At 40.8% G+C, this 23,649-nt stretch overlaps 1 protein-coding gene across 1 annotated transcript in view; it reads right to left on the bottom strand.

The window, feature by feature from the left end:
- Positions 1 to 18,558, bottom strand: part of ADCY2 (adenylate cyclase 2) — a 212,817-nt gene extending 194,259 nt beyond the window's left edge. The window contains exon 1 of the mRNA XM_027681002.1: positions 18,196 to 18,558. Within this exon, the coding sequence (XP_027536803.1) occupies positions 18,196 to 18,423 (228 nt within the window). The 5' untranslated portion in view covers positions 18,424 to 18,558. The remainder of the gene's footprint in view (positions 1 to 18,195) is intronic.
- Positions 18,559 to 23,649: the final 5,091 nt, after the last annotated feature.

Below are 23,649 nucleotides of genomic sequence, written 5' to 3'. Positions count from 1 at the left end.
CTCACCAAACTAAAGTTGTCAGAGGAAGCGAACCTCAATCCATTCCACTCCATGTTTTGCTTCTGCTTGAAGTATTTGTCTGGTTGGACAGACTCTAGATTACATATATACATTTTTTCCTAGCAACTACTTACTTGGAAATGTAGCGACGACACCCAGAGCAAGGACTAGAATATAACTTGAAGTAAGATTCAGAATAATAAATATTTAAATTTATTTACAGAACTTACTTGGAAATTACAACACTAACATCTTAAAATCATCTAATTATGGATGCATTAAAAAGGAATGAATATTTGATTTTATATTCCTGTACATGTTCAGAAGTATGTCTAGTTGAAGAACAACAGCACTATATCAAAAGTCTGGTCATAGGATCTTTAGTCATTCCCCAGCTGTTATGAATTCTAACAGCCTCATTTGCAGCAACAAGGATTCCAAAATCAAGCACCAAATCCTACTGCTGCAACAGTATGAAATCTTACACTAACCACACACTTCATGCAGAAAAGCCTTGGATTCTTTTTTCATATTGGTGAAATTTTCAGAAGAATCTGAAAGTACTTATTTGATGATTTGTAAGACATCTAAGCAAAAAGAAACAACATTTCTTTTTCCCTAATTCTCAGTTGCTTCTTAGTGCCCTGATAACTCTTGTTTATTGATGAGTTTTCAACTTAAATATTTCACATTTTACTTAAAAGTATTGTAATGTAGCTTTTTTCCTTTCTTATGTGTCTAAGACTTGCTTCCAACTAGATCAAACCTAAAAATTTACAAAGAAATTTGTAAATTTACAGAAATTTATAAATGCTGTCAGTATTTTTTCTTGGGTTTTTTTTCCTCTTATCTATTAAGTTTTACGACAATATCGAGAGACGTTGTAAGAATCTGTCCCACTCCTCTCTTCCAATTTCTTTGTTTTCCTTGTGGCTCTGCCTACGTGTGTACTGCACACTGTGACACACATCTGCTGCACCAGGCCAGCTCCAGTCCAGGAGCAGCCACTGCCCTGACAGGTTCAAACCAAGGGAAATACCACAAAGAAAACCCACATCTGTCTGTGCAGTCTGTAGATGATCTTTCATATACCCTACTCTGCCCGACAAAAGTCAGCTCATCTTTCAACTTGAATTCACGAAGTCACATATTCAGGCAGTTATTACTGCAACACTGATGATCAGGATATAAGCAAAAAGAGAGCTGAGAAACTGAAAGTTATAGTGCTAACTTTGAAATGCAAGCACTAAGCTTCCATATATTAAATACACGCATGAAGGCTTTCAAGCACTTGGGTAGTCGTACTGCAAACAAAATTATGGTCTTAAAATTAGGCATAGAGACAAGTGTTCACAAGAGTACAGAGCTGCATGGACTAAGATACATGCAATCTTGCTTAGTTAGAGAAAAAATACAAAGCCTATCTAGTAGTAGTAAGAACTACTGATTTATGTATCTGAATTTTGTGATTTTTGATCATTTTCATCTCTGAAATTTGTTTCAGTTAATTTTCACAGAATATTCTGAGTTGGAAGGGAACCACAAGGATCAACGAGTCCAACTCTTAAGTGAATGGCCCATATGAGGATCGAACCCACAAACTTGGTGTCATTTCAGATTCAGGGAATCACAGAATATTCTGAGTTGGAAGGGACCCACAAGGATCACCGAACAGCACCATCCTCTAACCAACCAAGCTAATATTAGGGTCAATTGATTTAGTAATGTCACAAACAATGTCAGCCCAGATGACAGCAAAAGCTTTTAACTTTGACTTTTGACTTCTGCACTTCCAGGTGAGATGGCAAAACTCTTGTTGCAAGAGAAATGAAACCCCCTCACAGGCGACAGGACAACATTAACTTCCTTGTACCATCTGTCACACAGCCGGTCACAGCACTGAAGGAAACCGCAAGCTCCTGGAGGAAGCCAAGACTGTGGAAAACCACATATTTAAAAGATGGCGAAGTCATTTCAGTGATAACAATCATGCTATAAATATACTAGCAAGAATATCCAGATGCACAATTAAAACTACTGTACTTTCTGGGAGGATCTAGCTTCACAACAAATCAACAATACTTAGATGTCAGTTTAGAGCATATGTATGCTCATGCAGTTACATATTTTTATATGTATTCTATAATTAGATCAATCCATCAAAATGTTTCTTCCAAATTAACAATTAATCAATTTCCTTGCATACACTGATCTCAACACTTACCTGAGCCATTTGGATCACTAAATCTAAAATTTTACTTCTACTTTCTCCCCTTCTCAGGTTGCCTACTACACAATTTTACATTTTATTTTGATTTAAACATATGGAGGTAAAAAAAAATAAAATTGACCACAATGTATCAGCTCCTCAACACATGTAAGTGAATGCCACCTCACTGACTGCCATGGGACGTCACCTCTCTGGGCTGACATCGAACAATTTGCTTCTGCGGTCACAGGCTGCTTGCATCGCATAGTACACTGTACAAATTCTGAAGTAAAACTGAAATTTAAAGACCGAATAGTATACACATCAGGCAATTTATAAAATATACAAGAAATTAAAACTTATTAAAATTTGAATCCTTTACAGAAAGACTGAATGTGGGCAGGGGGATTTTTCACAATCCTGCCTGTAAAATACATGCTAATGTCAGGCCAACAAAAGCAGGCCCTGTAAGGAAGAGGTTTATTTTGGAAACTGCTTTTAACAATATTTTCCTATTACTTCACAGGAACTAAATCTTTATAGAATTGTAACTTTAAGAGTAGGACATTTAGAACTTGTAGCTTCCTGATCAATATTTGCAATCACCAGTGGGTTTAGCAGATTAAAAGCTCGTATCCAAAAACAAATCCTGAAGGTTAACTGTTCTTTTACTTTAACCATTTCCCAAAGATGTGAGAGGAAGAATGAAAAAAAACCAAACCCAAACACTTCTTTTTTTTTTGCTAGTTTCTGAAATTAAAATACACCAGAGATAATGGAATTAAAATATCAGCATGACACTTGCGAACATAATGGCTAAGCCTGCAATAACATGGATCTTACCTGACAGCTCTGTCTTCCTGAGTGTTTTCTATCTTGCTGTCTTTTAATTACTGAAGAAATTAAAAAGTCTACTGTTCAGAAATTTTTCCAACCCCCACAAATTCTTCCAAAGTGTGATAATCTTGTTATCACCACTAAAATCTGAAGAGTCACTTTCAGTCATCTTTCCAAAACCCACAACCTTTTCTCATTCTATATCCTGTTCTTTTCCAGATAATGTCATGCCCTCAGTTTTAATTTTAAACAGCAAAGCTGCTCTAGAGCACTTCATTGTTATATATGTAAACATAGTCAGATGAAGAAATCTATAAAAATGAACAAATAAGAAGTTAAAAGACCAGTTTTAGCATAAAAATCTTTTAACATGGTCCCTTATTCTTTTGATACTTTTTCCTTATTCTTTCATCTAGTGGAATTAAACAGCAGACTATATACAGAAAACTCCTGCTGGGATCTAAAATATCACATGCTTTGAATTAACTCAAACCATTTAATACATTAAATTCCTACTAAAATCACTTTTTGCTGAGATCAATGAAACACTTTCTAAATGTAAATATAAAAACAAGGGAGTAATGTTCTTCAGATATTGATTTAATTTTCTACTTCATACATCTATTCAATTCTCAATTTCAATATTCACTATCTTCAATTTCAATATCTTCAATATTTTTTAAAATGTTCAGTGTTAAAAAAAAGTTACAGGGCTCAAGGATTATTACCTTACTGGCCTCTCAATCAAAATACAACGTCTTCCTTTAACCAGGAAAGAATCTGTCAAGTTACAGACTGAAAGAATCTGTTGAGTTACCTTTGTAGCAAAAACTGCTCATTTTTCCTGTAAGGCCTTTTCCAGGAGTTGAGACAAAGATTTTCAGAAGAGAAAATCACTCTTTTTAAAAATGGACAGTATTTAAATTCTCCAACACCTCAAGAAATAGTTCCCTACAAAAGCTGCAAAAGTCTTCTGGCTAACTGCTGACTGCAGTGTGTGCCATTTGCTAGACAGCTGGAAAAATCTCCATTTTACTAGGAGGTGCCACACCCTGCTCCTGGCCAAGTAGCTGTACAGTTTCATCTAGGACTTCATCATTTAGGATAAAAACCGAAAAGTTTTGCCTAGCAATCTCAGATTTCTTTTCCATCAATTCCATCAGTATTAGTCCATCTTCACTTCAGAAATGATTCAGTGTCTTTAAGGCCAGATGCTATTTCCAGGTCCACATTGTATTTTCTGGATCCACAACTTAGAAAAACTCCTCTGCCTTTTATGCTCACCATTTATCTTTCATAATATAAAACTTTGCTTGTTTTTCTTGCTTAGGTCCCTGGTTAGAAGCTTTCTCGTGTTCCTTCTACTTTTTTTTTTTTTAAATCTTTCATTGAGTCCTGTGCATCATGTTCAAGGACACTAGCAGAAGATTAACTGAACCGTATCTTTTAATCAAAGTGTCCTGAAGTTTGTGTCAATGAAGCTTTTGATTTTCACTAAGGCCCTCTGTAACTGCATGCCTGAATTTTTTTCCCCTCTGATTCAGCATTCCCTGTCTGGCTTAGTAGATCGATGATAACAGCATCAGGCTCAAATCCAGTTGTTTCATGATGTCTGTTGTCTTGAGAAATTCAGTTCTGTCTATTAATGAGTCTGATGTGCAGTCTACACTTGTTAGCAGTGATGTCTGACTCCTCACTATATGCAATCAATCCAGCCATTTGCACATCAGGCAGATCAGGTAATTCTAACTGCTAAGCTGCTGTGTGATGTCGTCTGTTACCACAAGAAACAGTTCTGCATTCATGGCTATATCCTACACCATTTCATATTTTTGGTACATGGGAACATTATTGGAGCAGCAAGATTTCATCCAAATCCTTCAGATGACATTCTGGCCACCTGGACCTTTCCCCAAACTTGAAAGCCATGAACAATGTGTGCTGTAAAATCCTCCCCATATGAGAAGTGAGTAATTCTACTGAAATCCAACAGGAACAGTTCTTTGACTTTAGACGGTCTGTCCTCATTAGCACATGGGACTAATAGTGATAATACAGTGACTAACCATGTAGGTCTTATGAACGCCCTTCTGACCACCTACATGCTTGACTACAGAGCCAAGTACTTTTTGCTGGTGGACTTTTTTTTATTGAGTCCAGCTACATATAGATATTATTTATCTTCTAATTTACTCAGTAGAAAACAATTGTATCCATTTTTTTCCAAGTTTTCCTGACAGCTAGGAGTGAACCTCACCTGTCGCAGTGTTGTAACAATGGTTATCAGGAACACAAAGTCTCGACATACCAGAGATCACAGACTTCTCTGTTTAATGCAAAAAAAGTCAGATCTCACAGAGGATTTGGAAAGGTTCCTTGGAGGTGCTGAGTCAAAGGCCATGGCTATTCTGCAAATAACAGTAACATGAGGAAGTTGAAAGAAAAGTTCTGGAGGCAAAATATTTGTTCCTAGTGAAGAACCAGAGAACTATGGTAGCAATCCCAGAAATGCTCCCGAAACAAGACTGGTTGACAAGCAAAAGTTTAATAAGCAGCTAAGAAAATGTGTTCAGAAGGGAAATCAAAGAAACAGGGAAACTTGGGGAATAGGGAGGGGGCCTCTAGAAGGTATCTGAGCTTAATCTAAACTAGAAAAGAATGAATTTGCTGGCACTTCAAAGGTCAGAGGAAAACATTCAAACTGAAGAGGTTATAGAAACACAGTACATGGTTTAAGAGAAGCAGTAATGTCAAAGAGACCTGTAAGTCTCAATTAAATGAAAGGACAGAAGTTGATTAAACTCAAGCAAGAAGGAAACAGCAAAGACAGAACAGACAGACTCTCTTTTTAAAAGTTTTTCAGAGAAATAAAGCACCCATGTGAAAGTACTCTTCTCTATAAGCCTAGGAAGCGAGATGGAAGAACTACAATGCCCATTGTTAAAGCATTATTTACACAATAGTCTTACTGAAAACTTGGTGGAAAAAAGACCATCATCAGAATACCGAAAAAGTAGGAAAGACTGAAAGGCATACACTTCAGCAGAAACTGATGAAAGGCCTGTATTAACAGTATAGATGAATTAACAAATAGTAACAAGTGGCTATGAACCAAAAAAAGAGACTGAACAGCACAGGTTCATAAAAATAAACTACCTAGAGGACTGGTCATCTAACCACGATTGAAACTATTTGAGATTCTATGAAATGCAGATATAAGAAAGGCTGTCAAAGAAGAAACACAAGAGGTCAAGGGATAATTTAGTGACATCCAGATAGATTTGCTGTGGATTACAATAGCAGATGGAAGTTGAGATGACTATCTGTGTGCTGCAGAAAAACAAAACAAACAAGAACACAGACAAACAAAAAACATCCATATGAGGAAAGAAAAAACACTCAATCTGATCTCAAGAAGTGGAAAGAACACGGTTCACAAAATATTGCTACTGAGGAGCTGCTTTATAACAATGACAAAGCTTGTTAAGCAAACAAATGAAAAACAAAACTCAAACACTAAAATTGAAAGGGGGAGCTATAAACTTACAGATTAAAATCTTTGTAGGCGACCTGAAGACACTATAAAACTCAGAGGCACAGGCCAAAAGCTAATTAATTCCCCAAAATGACTTGAGAAAGACCAAGCAACAACCAGAATGCCTGAACGGCCAAGCAGGGAAGGTTCTAAAAATTATCTTTAATAGAAAAAAAAAGCCAAAAGAACCCAAAACAAACCCCCAAACCCAACAAACAACAACAAAAACACACACATATAAAAAAAAAACAAACCTGGAAGGGTATCATAAAAAAGAATCATAACATTTATCATTATTAATATACAGACTCAATAATGCAGGCCAAGAAAAGAGCTTACTTGAGAAATTATTTTTAGGAGTATAAAATAAGTAGTAAATTCTTTTTGAAATATAATTAGGAGCTGGCAGCCTGCTAAAGGACTTCTAAGCAAACAGATGATGCAGGTATTAAAAAGAACAGTTAGAGAAGAGCAGACTGTAGCAGAAAGGGTTTGGCTGGGGTTTTTTTTGTATCTGTGTTCAGTGTGGGATAATTCTCACTCCAAAATAATCTGTGCAGCAGAACACACTGGAAGATCTGCCTCAAATTGGAGCATTGGTATAAGGCATTACAGACAAATGCAGCAACATTAAATGAAAAAAAATTTACCACAGGCAGACAGGGTTCACCAGAAAAAGCCAACAAGCCTCAAAGGAGAAAGAGCTAAAGCTGTAGTAAGATGTAACCCCCACCAAAAGTTCCCCAGTATACAAAGATGGGAGCGTGATGTGTCACCAGTCTCTCCTGGGATCCGTCTCAAAGACTAAGGGAAGTACCAGCAAGTCTGGCATCTATCCTGGCAAAATTTGTTAAAAACAAAGGTACCAAAATCCTCAGGAATCCTAGGGTGTATGTTGTTTGGCATATCAATAAACAACTTGGGAAAAGAGCTGGATAGCAATCTGACGAAGATGAGGGCCACCTTTGAAGAAACACAACAGGATCTCCTAATAGTTACTATGGAGCAAGAAAATGGCAGATGAATTTCAGCTGAGATGTTTTTGAAGGGATGTCGCTCCGAGAAAGCAATCCAATTTTATACACATGAAAACAGGCTCTTGATTGGCTATTAACACTTAGAAATAGAGATATTTGGTGTTTATCATAGGTAGACCCATAAAAACATCACATTGGTGCTCACTAGCAGTCAAAAAATAATCCAAAATGTAGAACACAGGAAAAGAATAAACAAGAGAGAACATCACAATGCCACCTCAGTGCATGATGAACACCATAAGAATTCCCACCACCACTTCCAAATGAATGTAAAAGAACTAGGAAAGATGGGTTTCTGAGGATAATCAAAGCTGCAATACAGTGGCTATATACTGAAGGAATAACATTTGGTTTTAAGGTTTCTCTTCTCTGCATGGAGTGGGCACAACTGTACTTTGATACAGCTCTTTTGATGTTTAAAGGTAGTATCCATCTCAGACCTACAGGAACAACCTCCACTGGAGCTGTCTGCATGAAAATATGTAGCCGAAACCCCATGAGCCTGTGACCATTCCTACTGTATCATATGCCACAGAATAGAGGATAGAAACCTATCCCTGCCAAAAACATAAATAGTAGAGTCAGAATGCATGTGCTTGTATCTTTTATATACATAAATATGTCCTGTGCAAACACCATGAACTCAGTTTGAACAGTGAGCAGTTTCTTTACACATCCTTATTTGCCATATCAGCAATTTTCTCTCTCTTGGTTTATTTTCCATCGATTTGTACCTTCTCGTCTTGTTAGTCATATGTCATATAAAATCTGTCAGTGCATACAACTATGTATTTAATAAGCTTGGGTTCAGAGGGCCCACAGAGGGTTAGAAACATGAACAGGACTGTCATGCGTTTCAGTCATCCGGCAGCATCTCAGTCTTCTTTTAGGCTGGCAATTATCGACAGTTTTATTTTAAAACACTTAACAGCCTATGAAAAAGAGACAGTCCAACTCAGTTACTAGGGTAACTAGTGACTACAACACTCAGCTGGTGTACTTCAAAAATTGTCCTACCCAGTGGCATTAGCTGACAGCCACAAAAGAAAAGCCATGTCCTAGAGAGCAATGACAGTTAATTACATTTGGCTCCCTGAAGTGTCCTGTTCTGAAGAGGGAGGAAGCAAGCAAAAGTTTGCACTTTGATTAAACTAATTATTTCAGCCTCCAGAGCTAATTAGCAACTACTCATATCATTTAATTATTTTTAATGTAAATATAGTGATCAACATATTTTTCTTGTGTGCTTTATACTACATGTATTGGTTCTGAATTCCTCTCAAAAAATATGGCTTAATAACAGTTTAGCTTGTTCTCAGAATCCTTCCTCCTAACCTTAAAGAAATCTTAAAGAAACTCTCCAATAAATGCAACTACTATTTACGCAAATCCCATTACATGAAGATAAATTGAGTAAAACACTTACGAAAAACATATGTTTTGCAGTTAAATATATTCAAAATATGTCATTGTTGAAAGAGCTCCATCAGATAAACACTGTGGATAATACATTACTTCACAAGACTCAAAGACATGTTTTTCAGGTTAATTGCACCGTAACATGTATTAAAAGTGAAATTCTGGCCTTCCTTGTACCCATAGAGATCCATGGAATTCTGAAATACCCGTTCACATTCATGGAATTCAGAAGTACTCATTCAGTTCTTTGAGCTTTTTAATACTGACAGTCACATAGCTGTCACTTTTAAATCAAAGCTAAAAGATGGCTTTCCTTCACCACTTTACTCCTGACATAATAACTTGTAATCAAGAACAAATGTCAAGATAGAACTTGCTTAAAAGTAAAGATCACAAAATTTGAACCAGGGAGCACATGAGTTTCAGCACTTAAGGTTCATTTTAAAGGTCTGTTTAATGAAGAAAAAGGTAGACTCAGGCTTCTTTCTCTAATGGCTCTCTTAGAAATACACTTTGCAAGAATACTCCTCAGATTTAACATATCAGCGTAATAGAGTAGCATGAAAAATAGTTTTAATATTGAAAAGTCACTACTGTCATTGTGTAATTACTTTTCAAGTGTCTCCGAAGGTTTTGCAATTACATACGAAAAACAGTTATTATCACAAAAATATTCTTGAAGTTTACTCCCCTAAGGACACTTTCCACAGTCTCATATGTCTCTCAGTTCAACTAACTTCAAACCAAAGAGATTTCTTATTTCATTTTTGACTCCGGGATCGGGACCACATTCTGCAATGGGTATTATTTCTATAATGATAAAATTTCAAATAAAGGTCACAAACAGGTTAACTTACATTTGAAACACAACTGTGCCAAAGAACATCTCAGGAACAAAACTTCAGACATATTCATAGGAAATAGGGCAAAACTGACTGTGAAAATCCAGGCATTTCTATTTGGTGTTAGCTGAGGGCTTATTTAACCAATGCTGTTACCCCATTTCATTAAGGCACAGGTAAGAAAATATTAAAAATCAAAGAAAACAAAATCAATCTGGTAAATTGTTTCAGTCTTAAACAGACATCACATCACTTGAAGAAACTTTTTAAAATCCTACCAGCTATCAGTCAGGTTTGGAAATTGCCAGGACTCGCTGGAGCAGGAAACAAGCCCCAGTGAGAGTCTGTGGCCATTTTCTGGCACAAGCTAGCAGGGTGCTAGTGGAGATCACAGAACCAGCTACTGGTCCTAGGTCTTGACCAGAGTAGACTGTTCTCAGACCACTGTGCTACTACAAAGGACCACCACAGTGCCTGCATAAAAAAAATAGACTCTATCCACCTGCCAGGGTACATAAAGCAACAGGACTTATGAGGAGCAGCTGAGGGAACTTAGGTTGTGTAGTCTGGAGAAACAGAAGTTCAGTGGGGACCTTACCACTTTCTACAACTACCTGAAAAGAGGTTGTAGTGAGATGGGTCTTGGTCTCTTTCACCAAGTAACAAGCAATGGCAGGACAGTAATCCCACTTATATAATAAGTGAGCATGTTCACTGGGCATGCCAAAGCATTTAGGGTCTTTAAAAGGTCCCACAGCACACAGTTAGCTGTGAGGAGGCAGATGGAGAAAAGCAAGTTCTAGCTACTTTTGTAAACACTAGTGAGCAGATCTGAAAAGCTATCAGTCTACATGGGATCTCAAGGGACTACCCAACGATCAAACTCCAGACTAGTTGCACCTGAAGCTATATGGGAAACATATACAGGCCAGAGGACCTCTTACCTCAGCTGCTCTCTGGTGTATGCAACCAGAAGCCATTGTTCCTGCATTCTGGAGCACATCTTCCAGGCAAGAAAAAGTTCAAAACTAGAACCATGGATGGTGGAAGAAGCGGATGCTCAGACTAGCAGGTCTGAGAGCAAGGCTGAGAGGCCAGTCATGAGGGGTGCTGTTTCCTCCGCCTCTCCCAGATACAAGTCTGGAACACGTTCACACTAGAAACAGCAAGGGGATTTTATATCATCTAGGCACCACTAAGAAAAAGAGTTTTGTTTAGAGGCAAAAGATAATGTTTCTATATAGGCTGGAGAAACAGACAACTGGGAGGAGAAATGTAGAGACAGCCCCACACTCCTCTGCACAGATGGTGCAACAGGCCCTTCAATTTTCAGCATCATCTGAGTAAGGTTGTATCTGAAGGTTACTTACTCAAAACACAAAAATAAAAGATCTGGAGAAGAAATGCATGGAGCTGGGGTTTGGATTTGTTTTTGTTTTGTTTATTTTTTCCCAATAGGATCAAGACTGATGCTCAAAGAAAAAAAAAGTCAGGGAAAAGGGGTGGAACTGTGTTAATTCACTTATTCTGGGGTCCGAATCCCCCAAAACAGAAATTTAATCTGTTTGCATCTTATCATCATCACAAATCAATATGGCTTGAGCTGTCTTAATTCTTTTTGGTATATGCAGAAGCCACTATGGCAGGACATAATTGTTTGGGATCAAAGTTTGGCTATGACTGGGGATGCAGGCATAGGATGAAACACTACAGGTGTTCAGTTCCACTTTGTTCCTGTGATGCCCGCACATCCAGCTGCTCAAGAGATCTATCTGTGTTAAGTGTCCATGCCACCATCAGCTTGGAGTGACGCATGGTGCAGTCTGGAAGATTCCAGTGACTGCTACCATTATGACAAGGAGAAGTTTTCTTAATTACAGCATAAATGTAGGGACTGTGATCTCTGGTCAATGTCCTTAATCTAGAAGACCTCTTGAAGGCTCAAAGAAACCTATTCACCATTTTTATATAAGTTTTAAGATCCCTACAAATGGGTCAGATATATTTGTTCACAACAAGGAACTTGAAACCAATTTAAAAAAAAAATTAGGAAGATAAGCAGACAGGTATTCATAGGTCCATGGCAGATCCACTATGAAGTTGCCAACACATGATTTGTGAATCCACACACCTGGCTTGATGCTGATAAAGACAGCAGACAATTGTAGCCCAATCCATTACCTGTCTTATTCCCATTGCACCGCAGCAAACAACAGCAGTGTAGTCAGTATGTTATTTATCATTTCTGTCAGCTGCAGTAATGATTAGGAGTTGTGGATCCACCACTTTGAGTCACAATTTGTGACATTAAATAAGTTTTCCATTGCCAGGGTATTCATAAAACCTTAATTTAAAACTTTAATTTATTAAGACTACAATTACAATTCAAGGCAAAGTATTTTTCCAGCATAGCCGTACCCGTGGTTTTATCCAATTCTTATTCAGAATTCAGGTTATTCAATATGAAGGATTAAACAGAAGTACGCAAAGTGAGGTTGCCACCAGCACCTCATTAACTTGACAGCTCTCTGTTTCCAGGCTTGTTAGGGACTGGCAAATGAGACAAGCTCTTAGCAGCATTAAAAGTAACCACAGATGTACTGGGAGTGTCATTAGTGAATGAAGAAAGAAGAAGAAGCCCAGACTGATGTAGTACTGAGGAATGAAACCAGACAGAAAGCTAGGCAATTTCTGCTTCAGACAGGAAGATACAGCAACCTTTCCGGCCTGACTAAAGAGGTAATACTGGCTTACAAATGTCACTCTCAGAGAACCAAAGATATTACTGGAAGGAACTCTGAGCAGGGACAGCAATATCCTAGGACTGTATCAAAAAACCAGCAACTATTGCTAGAAGAATATATTACAATATGGTGTCTGGAGACAAGAAAAAAGAATTAGAACATGGGATTTCCTCATAGAACATTTTAATAGGGGACTTGAAAGCACTGTACACTCAATTATAACTGAAATTATGAAAAGAAAAGGCATTGTAAATACACTGGTGTTTATTTTGAATTCTTTCTCATCTTGGTAGTTGCAATAATCTGGCAGAATGAGTTTAAGAAGAGGTAGGTACCTCCTGGGCACAACAACCAAAGCATCAAGCATGCAAACAACCTCTGCTTGTCCTTCAATTAGTGAGGATTTTCCTACTTCATTACCTTTCCTGTGGCTTAGCTTTCTTCTTGAGGGAATGGATATACTGAAGTTTGAAAGCAGCATAGCAGATGCTTTGGCTTACTTTCACTCTACGAGGGTTCCAGGGAACGCTTTCAGACCTTGGGTATTCTTGGACTTAAGGAAAACAGTTGGTGCTCCTAAACCAAAAAAAGCTGTAAATTACACAGAGATGATCTCAAAGATTTCCTAAAATTGAGAGTACAAATGATCTTACATTATGGCTATATTATTCTATGCAATTAGGTTTTAGCAGAGCATCTCATGAATATAGATATAAAATCACATCGTCAGTGTGGTGACCTTTTGCTGTGGACGGATGAATTTTTCAGACCCAAGGCGATGAGAACGTTACCAGAGGTATATATCAGATGCTCTTACACAGACACCTTATCACTTGAAACGCTGCAATGAGAATGATGAAACATATCTTCTAAAGCTACTTTTTCCACATGGACTTGGAAGACTTTTCTCCCTTTATTTCAGAATGAGATTATGATCCTGGAAATCTGGAAGGGCTTGGCTGATGTCAAATTTTTACCAGAAACAGCAAAGATTTATTTTAGGAGTAACACCAATTTGAGAGAAGGAAGATTTGCTGTCCTTCTGACTAAGGGCCCAAAGAAATGGCACATGCAGTTCAAGCCCCAGAAGGCTTAGAGGACTCTCCTGCTCCTGTTCTCTTTGCACAGACAGTTCCCTGCCAGCCAGGTTGGCAGCTAAAAAGTTTTCATGTACTTCTTCAGAATGAGGCAGTGACCCCTTCTTCCATGCAGATCAGCTGAAAGTAAATTCAGTCAGTCTGATGCCAGAAAACCAATTCCTGCAAAATGTACGTTTGCCATGTCAGAGATACACCTCGCTAGTTAATTGTATTCCTCTCTTAAGCATGATTGACTACTCCCCTTTTTGCTACAGAAGGTATTTGAGCATGTCAGTGAAGCAGCTGTGCAGCCAATCTTTAATTTCTTGAATTTATGAATCAGTAAAAAGGTTCAGGAACCATAACTGAGCCTACCAGCATGATCGTGAGCTTTTTAGGAACTTCAAAGAAGTGGTTGAGGGGGTAACTAATACCTCTGCTCCACATCAGGCGGCTAACCCAAAGCCATCTCAGGTGCTTTAGAAGAGGGAAGGCAACAGAATGCCACACTGCAGAAACACTTTTCACTCAACACGTGCTCCACTTGGATAATGATACCACTAAGAAAAATGCATCTACATACCAGCATCAACACATCAACAACTACATCTTAAAGAGCTTTACAAGGTCACATGTAGCAGCAAGAATTTGTGAGGGAGATAAGGAGATAAGGGCTGTAGACTAACATTAAACACCACATAGGAGGCTTGCAGGTTTTGAGCAAGAGGCATAGGCATACACATGTATCTGGTAGCAGGTTGGTGAACTTTGAGTTTTGGGAAAAGAGACAGAAAGAACATCTTGACAGACTTAGATCTTCTCCCACTTACCCCACAAGTGCTAAGAGATTCTGATATCCCTTGAACTGTAGATTTTTATTGCAGCCTGTATCTATGGACTGGGCACTTTTTATGTCTAGAAAAATACATGGATAAAGGAAAGTTATGGCCTTCCAATAAATTGTACAATGGACATCGACCCTGTCTTCAGTCTGAGCTTTGTTTAACCATGTAAGAAAAAAAATCACAATTTCAGATAATTCCATTACACTCATATCTTGCATTAGGAACCTAAAAATGACGCTTTTTTAATCTCCCACAAATTGCAGTTATAATAGATACGCTCTGGTCAGAGACAAAACTATTCTAGATTCCACTAAAAATGGTCATAAGTTGTTAGCACTAAAAAGGGAGAGAGGGGCGAATAATGAGTTTGTCCTACATATTATATTGAAAGAACAATACAACAGTCAGAGAAAAAATGAAGCTAACCTCTGGCATTTTTAAATGGTGGAAGGTTTTCACCGGTTTGGAAAAACAATTTACTCTCTATCGATTAAAACAGCAGCTAAACATGGATGACTGATCTCATTTTGCCAGTTTGCAGTTCACGCCAGGTACAGAGAAATACAGAGGATACTCTTTGAATTTTCCTGACACAGGAAATTCAAAGGTTGATACTATCAGTACATTATTTAAAACTACAAGCTGTGAATGGTCATCTTTCAAGCAGACTCTGGGAGTTTTATATCTAGTGTTTGAGGAGATAGAATGCTTAATTCCAAAGGTCAAAATCACAATAGTTTTCTGAAACAAAAGCAAAATCTCCTAAGAAACCTCTCTCAGTAATAATAGCGGTACATTGTCTGAAACAAAAGTAATCAGATTTCCAGGCACACTTTGTAAGTAATTTTGTTTACTGTAATTTTGCAACAGCTTTAATAAATTTTTCATCTGAAATCAGGAAGGCTATAGCTTGTATTCTGACAGGTTGAAATAGCTGAGTAAGTGGAATACATCCCTGTGTGGCTGGCTGTGTTTGGGAACACTTAAGAATACATTGCCACCAAAAAAAAAAAAGGGGGGGGGAACTCAGACATCACAGTGATATATTTTAACAACTAAATAAAATATTAAAATAGAAGGAAAGCCTCTCACGTCCATTGGTTTTTGAGTTTTTTTAAGAAAGCCTAGATCATAAAAATGGTTCATGCTTCATGAATATCCATCTTAACAATGTCCAAACCCACATTCCATGTTCTAAGCTGTTCTTTGAAGTACAAGCAAGAAATAGAAATCGAGTGTTATGGTTAGTCATTTTGGAGTTTTGCTTCCACAACAGGCTTAAATAATTTTCAGTAAAATCTTAATTGCTTTGCACAGAATCTAAAGGAAACAACTGTTAATACTTCCTTTAACTTCAAATGCATACCACAGACCTACACAGAACTATCCCACTTCACTTCCACTGCACCTTCTCTACAAAATTAAATCTTCTGTCAAAACGATCACACACGTACAAATTGTGCAAAATAAAAGACAAGGATATCAGTACTGCCTTTTTTTGGCTTGGATAGTCCTAACTGCATGTCCCTTTTAAATCATCAGGCACAAAAAAATGACTAAGATTCCACTGCTATATAAAATGAATATTCTTTATGCAGATGTGGGAGAAACATATCTAAACCTTCAGTGGTTTTCAATTAAAATTCAATATTTTAATCACAAATGCAACCAGAAGCTAGACTATAATAAAGCGCTTTTAGGTGAAACTCTGGGCAGGGCTCCAAAGGATTTTGTCCAACATCCTGTGGCTGGAAATTCATATAGGCAAGCTTTCTCTCTTCCTGAAGTTACTTTCATCTGTCAACTGGAAACTTTAAGGATGAGCCCCACCTCTTTCTCCACTCACCCATCCAGTTGTTAGCTACAGCAAGACAAAGGCTCAGGAAAAAGGTTTTAAAAGCATTTTTTTCCTTTTCCGGTATGTCTGGAATTCTAAATGCAGACTGAACTATAAAAATTCACTCTTTCTGAAGTAGGAATGCCTGGCAAGATTCAGCCAGCTTACAGTTTTGTTTCCATAACTTTGAGCAGTCCTTTGACCCCAGCCCAGTGTTATGCCCACCGTTGTTACTGTAAATGATTTATCTCAAGAAACAGAATTACCAAAATAACCCCAATCTTTAGATCATACCACAATTGAAGGTACAAAATTTAGTGCTAAACACTGCCAAGCCCACATTCTGCCACCTTGACTGTAGGTGAGTATGGTGTACGTCTCCACACCCAACTACACCTCAGGAAATGCCTGATGGACTTAATTTCCACCTTCCATTGGTCCCTTCAGCCCTGATGGACAAGCACCCAAGTTAACATACCAGAATGAGATAAGTGGTCAAACCTGTATTTTGTACACAGAGCTCCAAAACTGAAACACTTAGACATTAAGCAGCTGAATTATGAGGCATCACCATTACCGGTCTCACCTTAGCCCTTTTACAACTGTTCTGTACTTAACAGGAATGACACTTGAAACAAAAAAAACCTCAAAATACAATTGATACAAATAGTAAAAGGAAATAAACCACCAATTGACTCGAAGTTCAGCTAGTCCTGCAAGCAGTTCCTGCAGTTTTTAAGGCAAAAGTTTGGTCAAGCAAGAAAGCAGGATTCTCTGTATAAGCAAACACTAGCTGCAGTGCCTCTGTAAGAGAATCCATTAGATTATACTAACCTACTCATCCTCTCCTTTAAAGACCACTAGCTCAATTCAATAAACATTACGCTTTACAAGAGACCATTAGAAGACTTGTTTTTTAAAAAAGTTTGAGACCACTCAAATCCTATTCTTCACTTCAGAAGTATACAGTAATACCAACAGCCTGTCCCTAATCACTAACAGCAGGAAAACTGTAAGGAGCAAGAATTTTACTGCTGTCTGCAGCTTTTCCTTTGCGTTCAACGCACGGGCAAATGCCACCGACTTCTGGGGGAGATAAACTAATACCGACTGTCATCTGCCTCTGTGACATATTTTTCCTCCCAAAAGCTGGAAGCCCCGCACTAGTCATGTAGAAAAGGGATCCGACTGACCAAACTTCACTTTCCTTAAAAACGAATGCTGCGCTGTCCCAAAAGCTTCCTTGAGAAAATGGGTCAAACGCTAGAAAATGGTATCGGGGAAGAGGGCGCGGGGGGGAGACTCTATAAGGAGGGCACGGTCCCTGCTTACTTGCCCTAAAAACATTACTTTAGATACGGGTACCGACTGCATCTTTGGGCGGCGATTTAAACCCTGCCACTACAAAGGCGACCACGGCCAAGCTGCTAGTTGGAAGAGAGCGGAGCCAAGGAATTAAGTGAATTAAACTCGGTGCGCTTGTTGTCTCAGTTTTCGCTCCATCAGCCGCGCGGCCGCTGCTCCAGCGTCGCTTCCAAACATCGGGCAGCAAAGTTTGGGCGGGGGTCCCCCGGCCCCCGCCGCCACCTCGGCGCTTCCCGCCACCAACTTTCCGCCGCCGGAGCTGCAGCACCGGCTCTCACCCGCCCCGTCCCGTCCCGTCCCGCCCCGCCCGGCTCTGTTCAGCTCGGCTCGGCGGAGGACGCCGGGTGCGCGGATGCCAGCGGAGCCGCGGGAGAGGTGATGCCGGATAGCGGCAGCAGGGATACCCGGGGACGGCGCGGGTCCCAGACTGGGAGGGTGTCTCTTACCAGCCCGGAGGCGAAGAAGACGGCCAGCAGGGCCAGGCAGGCGCCCATCACGATGAGGAGCAAGAAGACGATGAGCGGGTGCTGCTGGCTCATGCAGTAGTAGGACTCGTAGAGCCAGTCCCGGGAGCGGGACTGCTCGGCGCTCGCCCCGTAGCCGCCGCCCGCCTGCTCTGCCCGCTCCAGCAGGTAGCGGCGTCTCCTCCTCATCATGATCGCTTCTTGCCACATCTGGCAGAGCCCGCGCAACTCCCTCAGCGCCGCCGCCGCCGCCGCCGCTGCTGCTGCAGGAGGCAGCCGGGGAGTGGAGCGGGGCGCGCTCCCGCGCGGGAGGCGGAGAGGAGGAGCCGCGGCGGCGGCGGCAGCGGCATGGGCATGATGCGCCGGGATGCCGCGGCCGCCGCGCAGCCAGCCCGGGGCTTGGTGCGCCTCCGGCAGGCGCCACCCCGCACGCACATGCCCTGCCCGGCTCCCCCGGAGGAGGGGGCGGGAGGCGCGCTCCTCCTCGCCGGGGCGGGGAGCGGGCGTCCGCCCAGAGCAAGCGCCCGAGGGCGGTGGCCGCAGCGGGAGCGAGAGGTTCGTTCGCGGGCGGCCGTGAGAGCGGTGCCTGCTCCGCGCCCCTCCGCCCTGGGGACTGGAGGTGCCCGAGGGGCAGGGCGACCTACTCCCGCCTGCGTACGGCCGGGAGCCCTCGCTGCCCCAGCGGGGTTCGGGGCCGCCGCAGGTACTGGTGCTGCCGGCGGCTGAGGCGAGAGCGCGGTGTGAGCCGCTCCCGAGCCCGCCCCCGGCGGCCCCGGCTCTGCCCGGCTCCCAGGGGGACGCCGCAGCCTTCGCGAGGGTGCGTGGCAGCACCTCCCGGCGCCAGAGGGAGAGACATTTGGAAATTTCTTTGAAATTACTCCCACGGGCGGAGGGCTCTGCAGGACTGTTTCACTGAGTACCTTTTCCGGAGGCGGAATCTCCTTTTTAGAAGCCATACCTCGATGTTTTGGCAGTGCCAGCATTAAAATTAGGAAGAAGCATAACATACATTTTCCCCAGCTTACCATGTTCTGAAGGACTTTGGTATTTCTAACAAAGCAGGCACTGGAAATGTGCTGGACATATAACACACTGAAGTTACATATCTGTCATGCACAGCATTGACCGGCTGAAGTTTTGTAAGCAGATACAGGCAGGTCTGCTTCCCCAGCCCATTGCATCCCTGAGTGTCCCTCCCCACAGGACAAATCCCTCTCTGCTCTACTCTCTAGCCTCTGTTGTTGCTTTGCCACATCCTTAAACTCCTAGAGACCACCAAGGTCTGACTTCCTTGCAGAGGAAGAGCCCAGAGCAACATGGATGGTAGTGGGCCTGAATGTCCCAACGGTGTCTCCTGGTGACTGGAGTAATGTTAGCAGCAAGACAGATTTGGGACTACTACAGTACTGCAAAAGGTGAAAAACTGGAGCTAACATAAATGGTCGTGATAAGTCAGTCATACAAGTCAGTCATCGTAAGTGAGAGACGTAGAATAGAGGGCTAGCTACTAGCTAGGTGGAAGAGAAGGCAGTTAACTAGGATGATATAGACCAAAACTATATGTACTATTAAGTAAATTGTATTTAATTCCTAATTTCTGTGCCAATGTTCACATTTTTATCCAGAAGAAAAAGAGAGACATCATCTACAAATGTAACAAAGCAAAGAATCCAATAGTACATATAGCTCAGAAGCCCTGTCCATGTATTTGCCCTTCTTAGATTCCTTACGTTTTAAAGAGGGATAAGACTTGAGCTTTCCTGCCCCCTCTTCCTCTCCACTGGCTGGATGGAAGAAAGGCTCCTTGCCTTTCAATCTTCCTTCCCCTGAAGTGTTTGCTGGGACAGGAGGAACAAATGAGGGAGAAGTGGAAAGTTACAACTGCACCTACTGTTCTGGGAGAGAGAGGATAAAAAACTCTCAGAAGCAGCAGTGATATTATTGAAGGATGAACACAAATTTATGTGGGGAGAACATTCTGGCAGAATTAATTACTGGGAAGGAGTTAGTAGAGGTGGGTGTGAGAATTTTTGCAACATGAAAAGGCTTTACTTGCAGTCACATTAAAAATTATGGAGTTGGCCACCCTCACTGTCACACACACATATATAGTGGGATAAGCATGGGGAGTTTAAAAAAAATCAGATCTCAGTATTTGGTTTTTGATGGCATCTGAGTTTTGATCTCTCGAAGATGGGAAGACCAATATCACATATACACTTAAGAATATTACAAGAATAATTACATGACCCTGCATGTACTCATAAAAATGCAGAAGATCTGAACAGGCTACATTAAGTATGTTCTCTGTTCCATGTGTACAACAACCATCCCCACAAAAGTATTTGAAACTTAGACAATATGATAATATAGATAACAGAACTGGTTGTCTTTCTTCTCTTTCTTCTGCTTTAATAACTTTCTACTACTTTCCACCTCCCTGAACTTGAACAGGAAAGGCCATTTCAAAGAGTTTACCATGATGATCGTGTAATTTGTTTGTTATTTCAGTAAGGTCTTATGCCTGTAACAACTAATTCCTCATTATATTAGTCTCATGCAATTTCTCAGGAAATAAAATTATAATTCCACAGCAAAAACTTAACTAAGCCAAAGGTTGCCCAGTGGTATCTCATGCCTTTCCAGAACGATGGGATCAGCATAAGTCTTTTCCAAAAGACCAGTCATAAGGTGCTTCAACAGCAGAACAAGAGGAAGTAATGAGATAACAAGAGAAAATAAAATAATCACTTTTCAAACATCACCTCCTTAAGGGCACAGGAGAAGGCAATTCCTAAATATTGCAAGTCAGGCAGGCAAGGCAGAAGGCCAGCTTGGCTGAACAGAGATCTCCTCTTGGAAATAAGTTAAAAAAGGAAGGTATGTGCCCAGTGGAAGCAAGGACAGGTGACACTGGAAGAATTCAGAGATACTGCTTGCCGCTGCAGGGAGAAAATTCATTCAGCCAAAGCTCAATTGGAGATGAAGCTGGCCAGAAACGTGGGGGACAATGAAAAGAGGTATTTTTCAAATATATGAATGGCAAAAGGCAGTATAGAAATATCATTGGCCCATTACAGTATGAGGATGGTCGCTTCACAAATAGAAACATAGAAAAGGCGGAGGTGTTTAATGTGCTTTTTGCCTTTGTCTTCAACATGGATGACAGATCAAAAGGGTCTCAGTGCCCTGAGCTGGAGGACCATGATTGTGAGAATGATCAACTCCCAGCCGACCCCGTACTTTTATGGGACCTGCTGCTTCAGCTGGATCCCTACAAATCTATGGGGCCTGATGGGATTTATCCAACAATCCTCAAAGAGCTGGCTGATGTCATCTCAAAGCCTCTCTCGCTGATTTTTGAGTGGTTTTGGGAATCCAGAGAGGTCCCAGTTGACTGCAAGCTGGTGAATGTTGTCCTGATTTTCAAGAAGGGCAAGAAGGAGCACTCTGGAAACTACAGGCCCAACAGTCTCACTTCAGTGCCTGGTAAAAACATGGAAAGAAATATTCTGGGAACTATTGAAAAACATCTGGAGGGCAACACAGTCATCAGTTATAGCCAGTATGGCTTCATGAGGGGGAAGTCCTACTTGTTAAACCTGATTTCCTTTTACAGCAGTGTAACCCACCTAGTTGATCAAGAGTAGCCAGTAGATGTAATCTTTTTGGACTTCAGCAAAGCTTTTTCCCGGATTCTACACCTGGGACGGGGCAACCCTGACTATGTGTATAGACTGGAGAACAAGAGGCTGGAGACCAGTGCTGCAGAAAGGGACCTGGGGGTCCTGGTCAACAGCAAGTTGAATGTGAGTCAGTACTGCCCTGGCAGCCACGAGGGCCAACCGTGTCCTGGGGGTCATCAGGCAAAGCATCGCCAGCCAGTTGAGGGAGGGGATTGTCCCGCTCTGCTCTGCACTGGGGCAGCCTCACCTTGAATACTGTGTGCAGTTTGGGCATCACAATATAAGAAAGATACTAAGCTCTTAGAGAGTGTCCAAAGGAGAGGGCAACAAGGATGGTGAAGGGCCTTGAGGGGAAGCCACACGAGGAGCAGCTGAGGTCACTTGGTCTGTTCAGCCTGTAGAAGAGGAGACTGAGGGGGAACTTCATTGCAGTCTACAACTTCCTTGTGAGAGAAAGTGGAGGGACAGGTTCTGATCACTTCATTCTTGTGACCAGTGACAGGACTCAAAGAAAGGGCAGGAAGTTGTGTCAGGAGAGGTTTAGGTTAGATATCAGGAAAAAGGTTTTCACCCAAAGGGTGACTGGGCACTGGAACAGTCTCCCCAAGGAAATGGTCACAGCACCAAGCCTGACAGAGTTCAAGAAGCATTTGGACAATTCCCTCAGGCACATGGTGTGATTCTTAGAGCATACTGTGGAGGGCCAGGATCCTGATAAGTGATCCTGATAAGTCCCTTTCAACTCAGCATATTCTATGATTCTATGATATGTTTCTATTAGACTCTGTGTTTTCTTGCCCAGCTGATGAACTTACCCTCTATACGTTCCCTCTCCAGACTAGAAACCTGTATTTTTCAATTCTTTTTCAAACTCCATCTAGAAACATTCCACATCTTAATTTCTAAAACCCTCCTCAGTTCTTAGAGCAGATATATAGATAGAGGCAGAGGTTCAGTGAAAAAAAACCCCATACTGTCCTGTATAAAATGACTGCAACATTCTATATATGGACAAGGTAATTGAAACCATGTGTACCCAAATCTGAATTTGAACTTCCAATTTGAATGCTCTACTTTTTATTTAACATATTAACACTTTTTTTTCCCCCCAGGATGCATTTAATTAAGTGAACATTATTGCAGTTAAATGACAATTATGTCATTGGTAAAGTTGAAATGTCCCATGTTTTTAGAGACAAATTACCCTAGGTAGCCTAAAATAAACATACTTTCTTGACTCAACCTGAATGTTTGCTGTGCCTTAGGGAAAAGGAAAATACAGTGAATTTCATAATCTGAGGTTGCAAATCAAAGGATTTTCAGAAAAAAAAACTCTCTATGTATTTCACCTTATTTTTCTAAAGGAGGAAAAAAAGCAAAACTAACACTTAAGATTGTCAGAAACTATCCCCTGTGTACCCTTGGGACTTCAACAATATCAAAGAATTTATTCCTTAGCCAGCTGGTGTCTCAGCATCTGTTGTACCCCTCTGGCGAAGCAAAACAACACAGAACAAAAGGTTGAGATCCACAGCTGCTTGTCAAAGCAACCACGTGCCAGGGGCATTACACACTGCAGTAGCAGATTTAGAGAACTTCTATTTGGACTATCTCCGGAGGTCCCTTCCAGCCTCAACTGTTCTGGGATTCTGTGGTATCACAGCTTTTTACTAGTGTCAAGGGATCTGTGATAGGTCCTGGGGAAAGAGCTAAATAGGAACAGGAGGAATGGGAGAACCTCCTGTTCCCT

This window comes from Neopelma chrysocephalum, unplaced genomic scaffold (genome assembly GCF_003984885.1).
Source record: "Neopelma chrysocephalum unplaced genomic scaffold, ASM398488v2 Primary Assembly neopelma1_22b, whole genome shotgun sequence".
Taxonomy (NCBI): Eukaryota; Metazoa; Chordata; class Aves; order Passeriformes; family Pipridae; genus Neopelma; species Neopelma chrysocephalum.
Note: the sequence above shows the minus strand (reverse complement) of the source record. Positions and strands in the feature narration are given on the sequence as shown.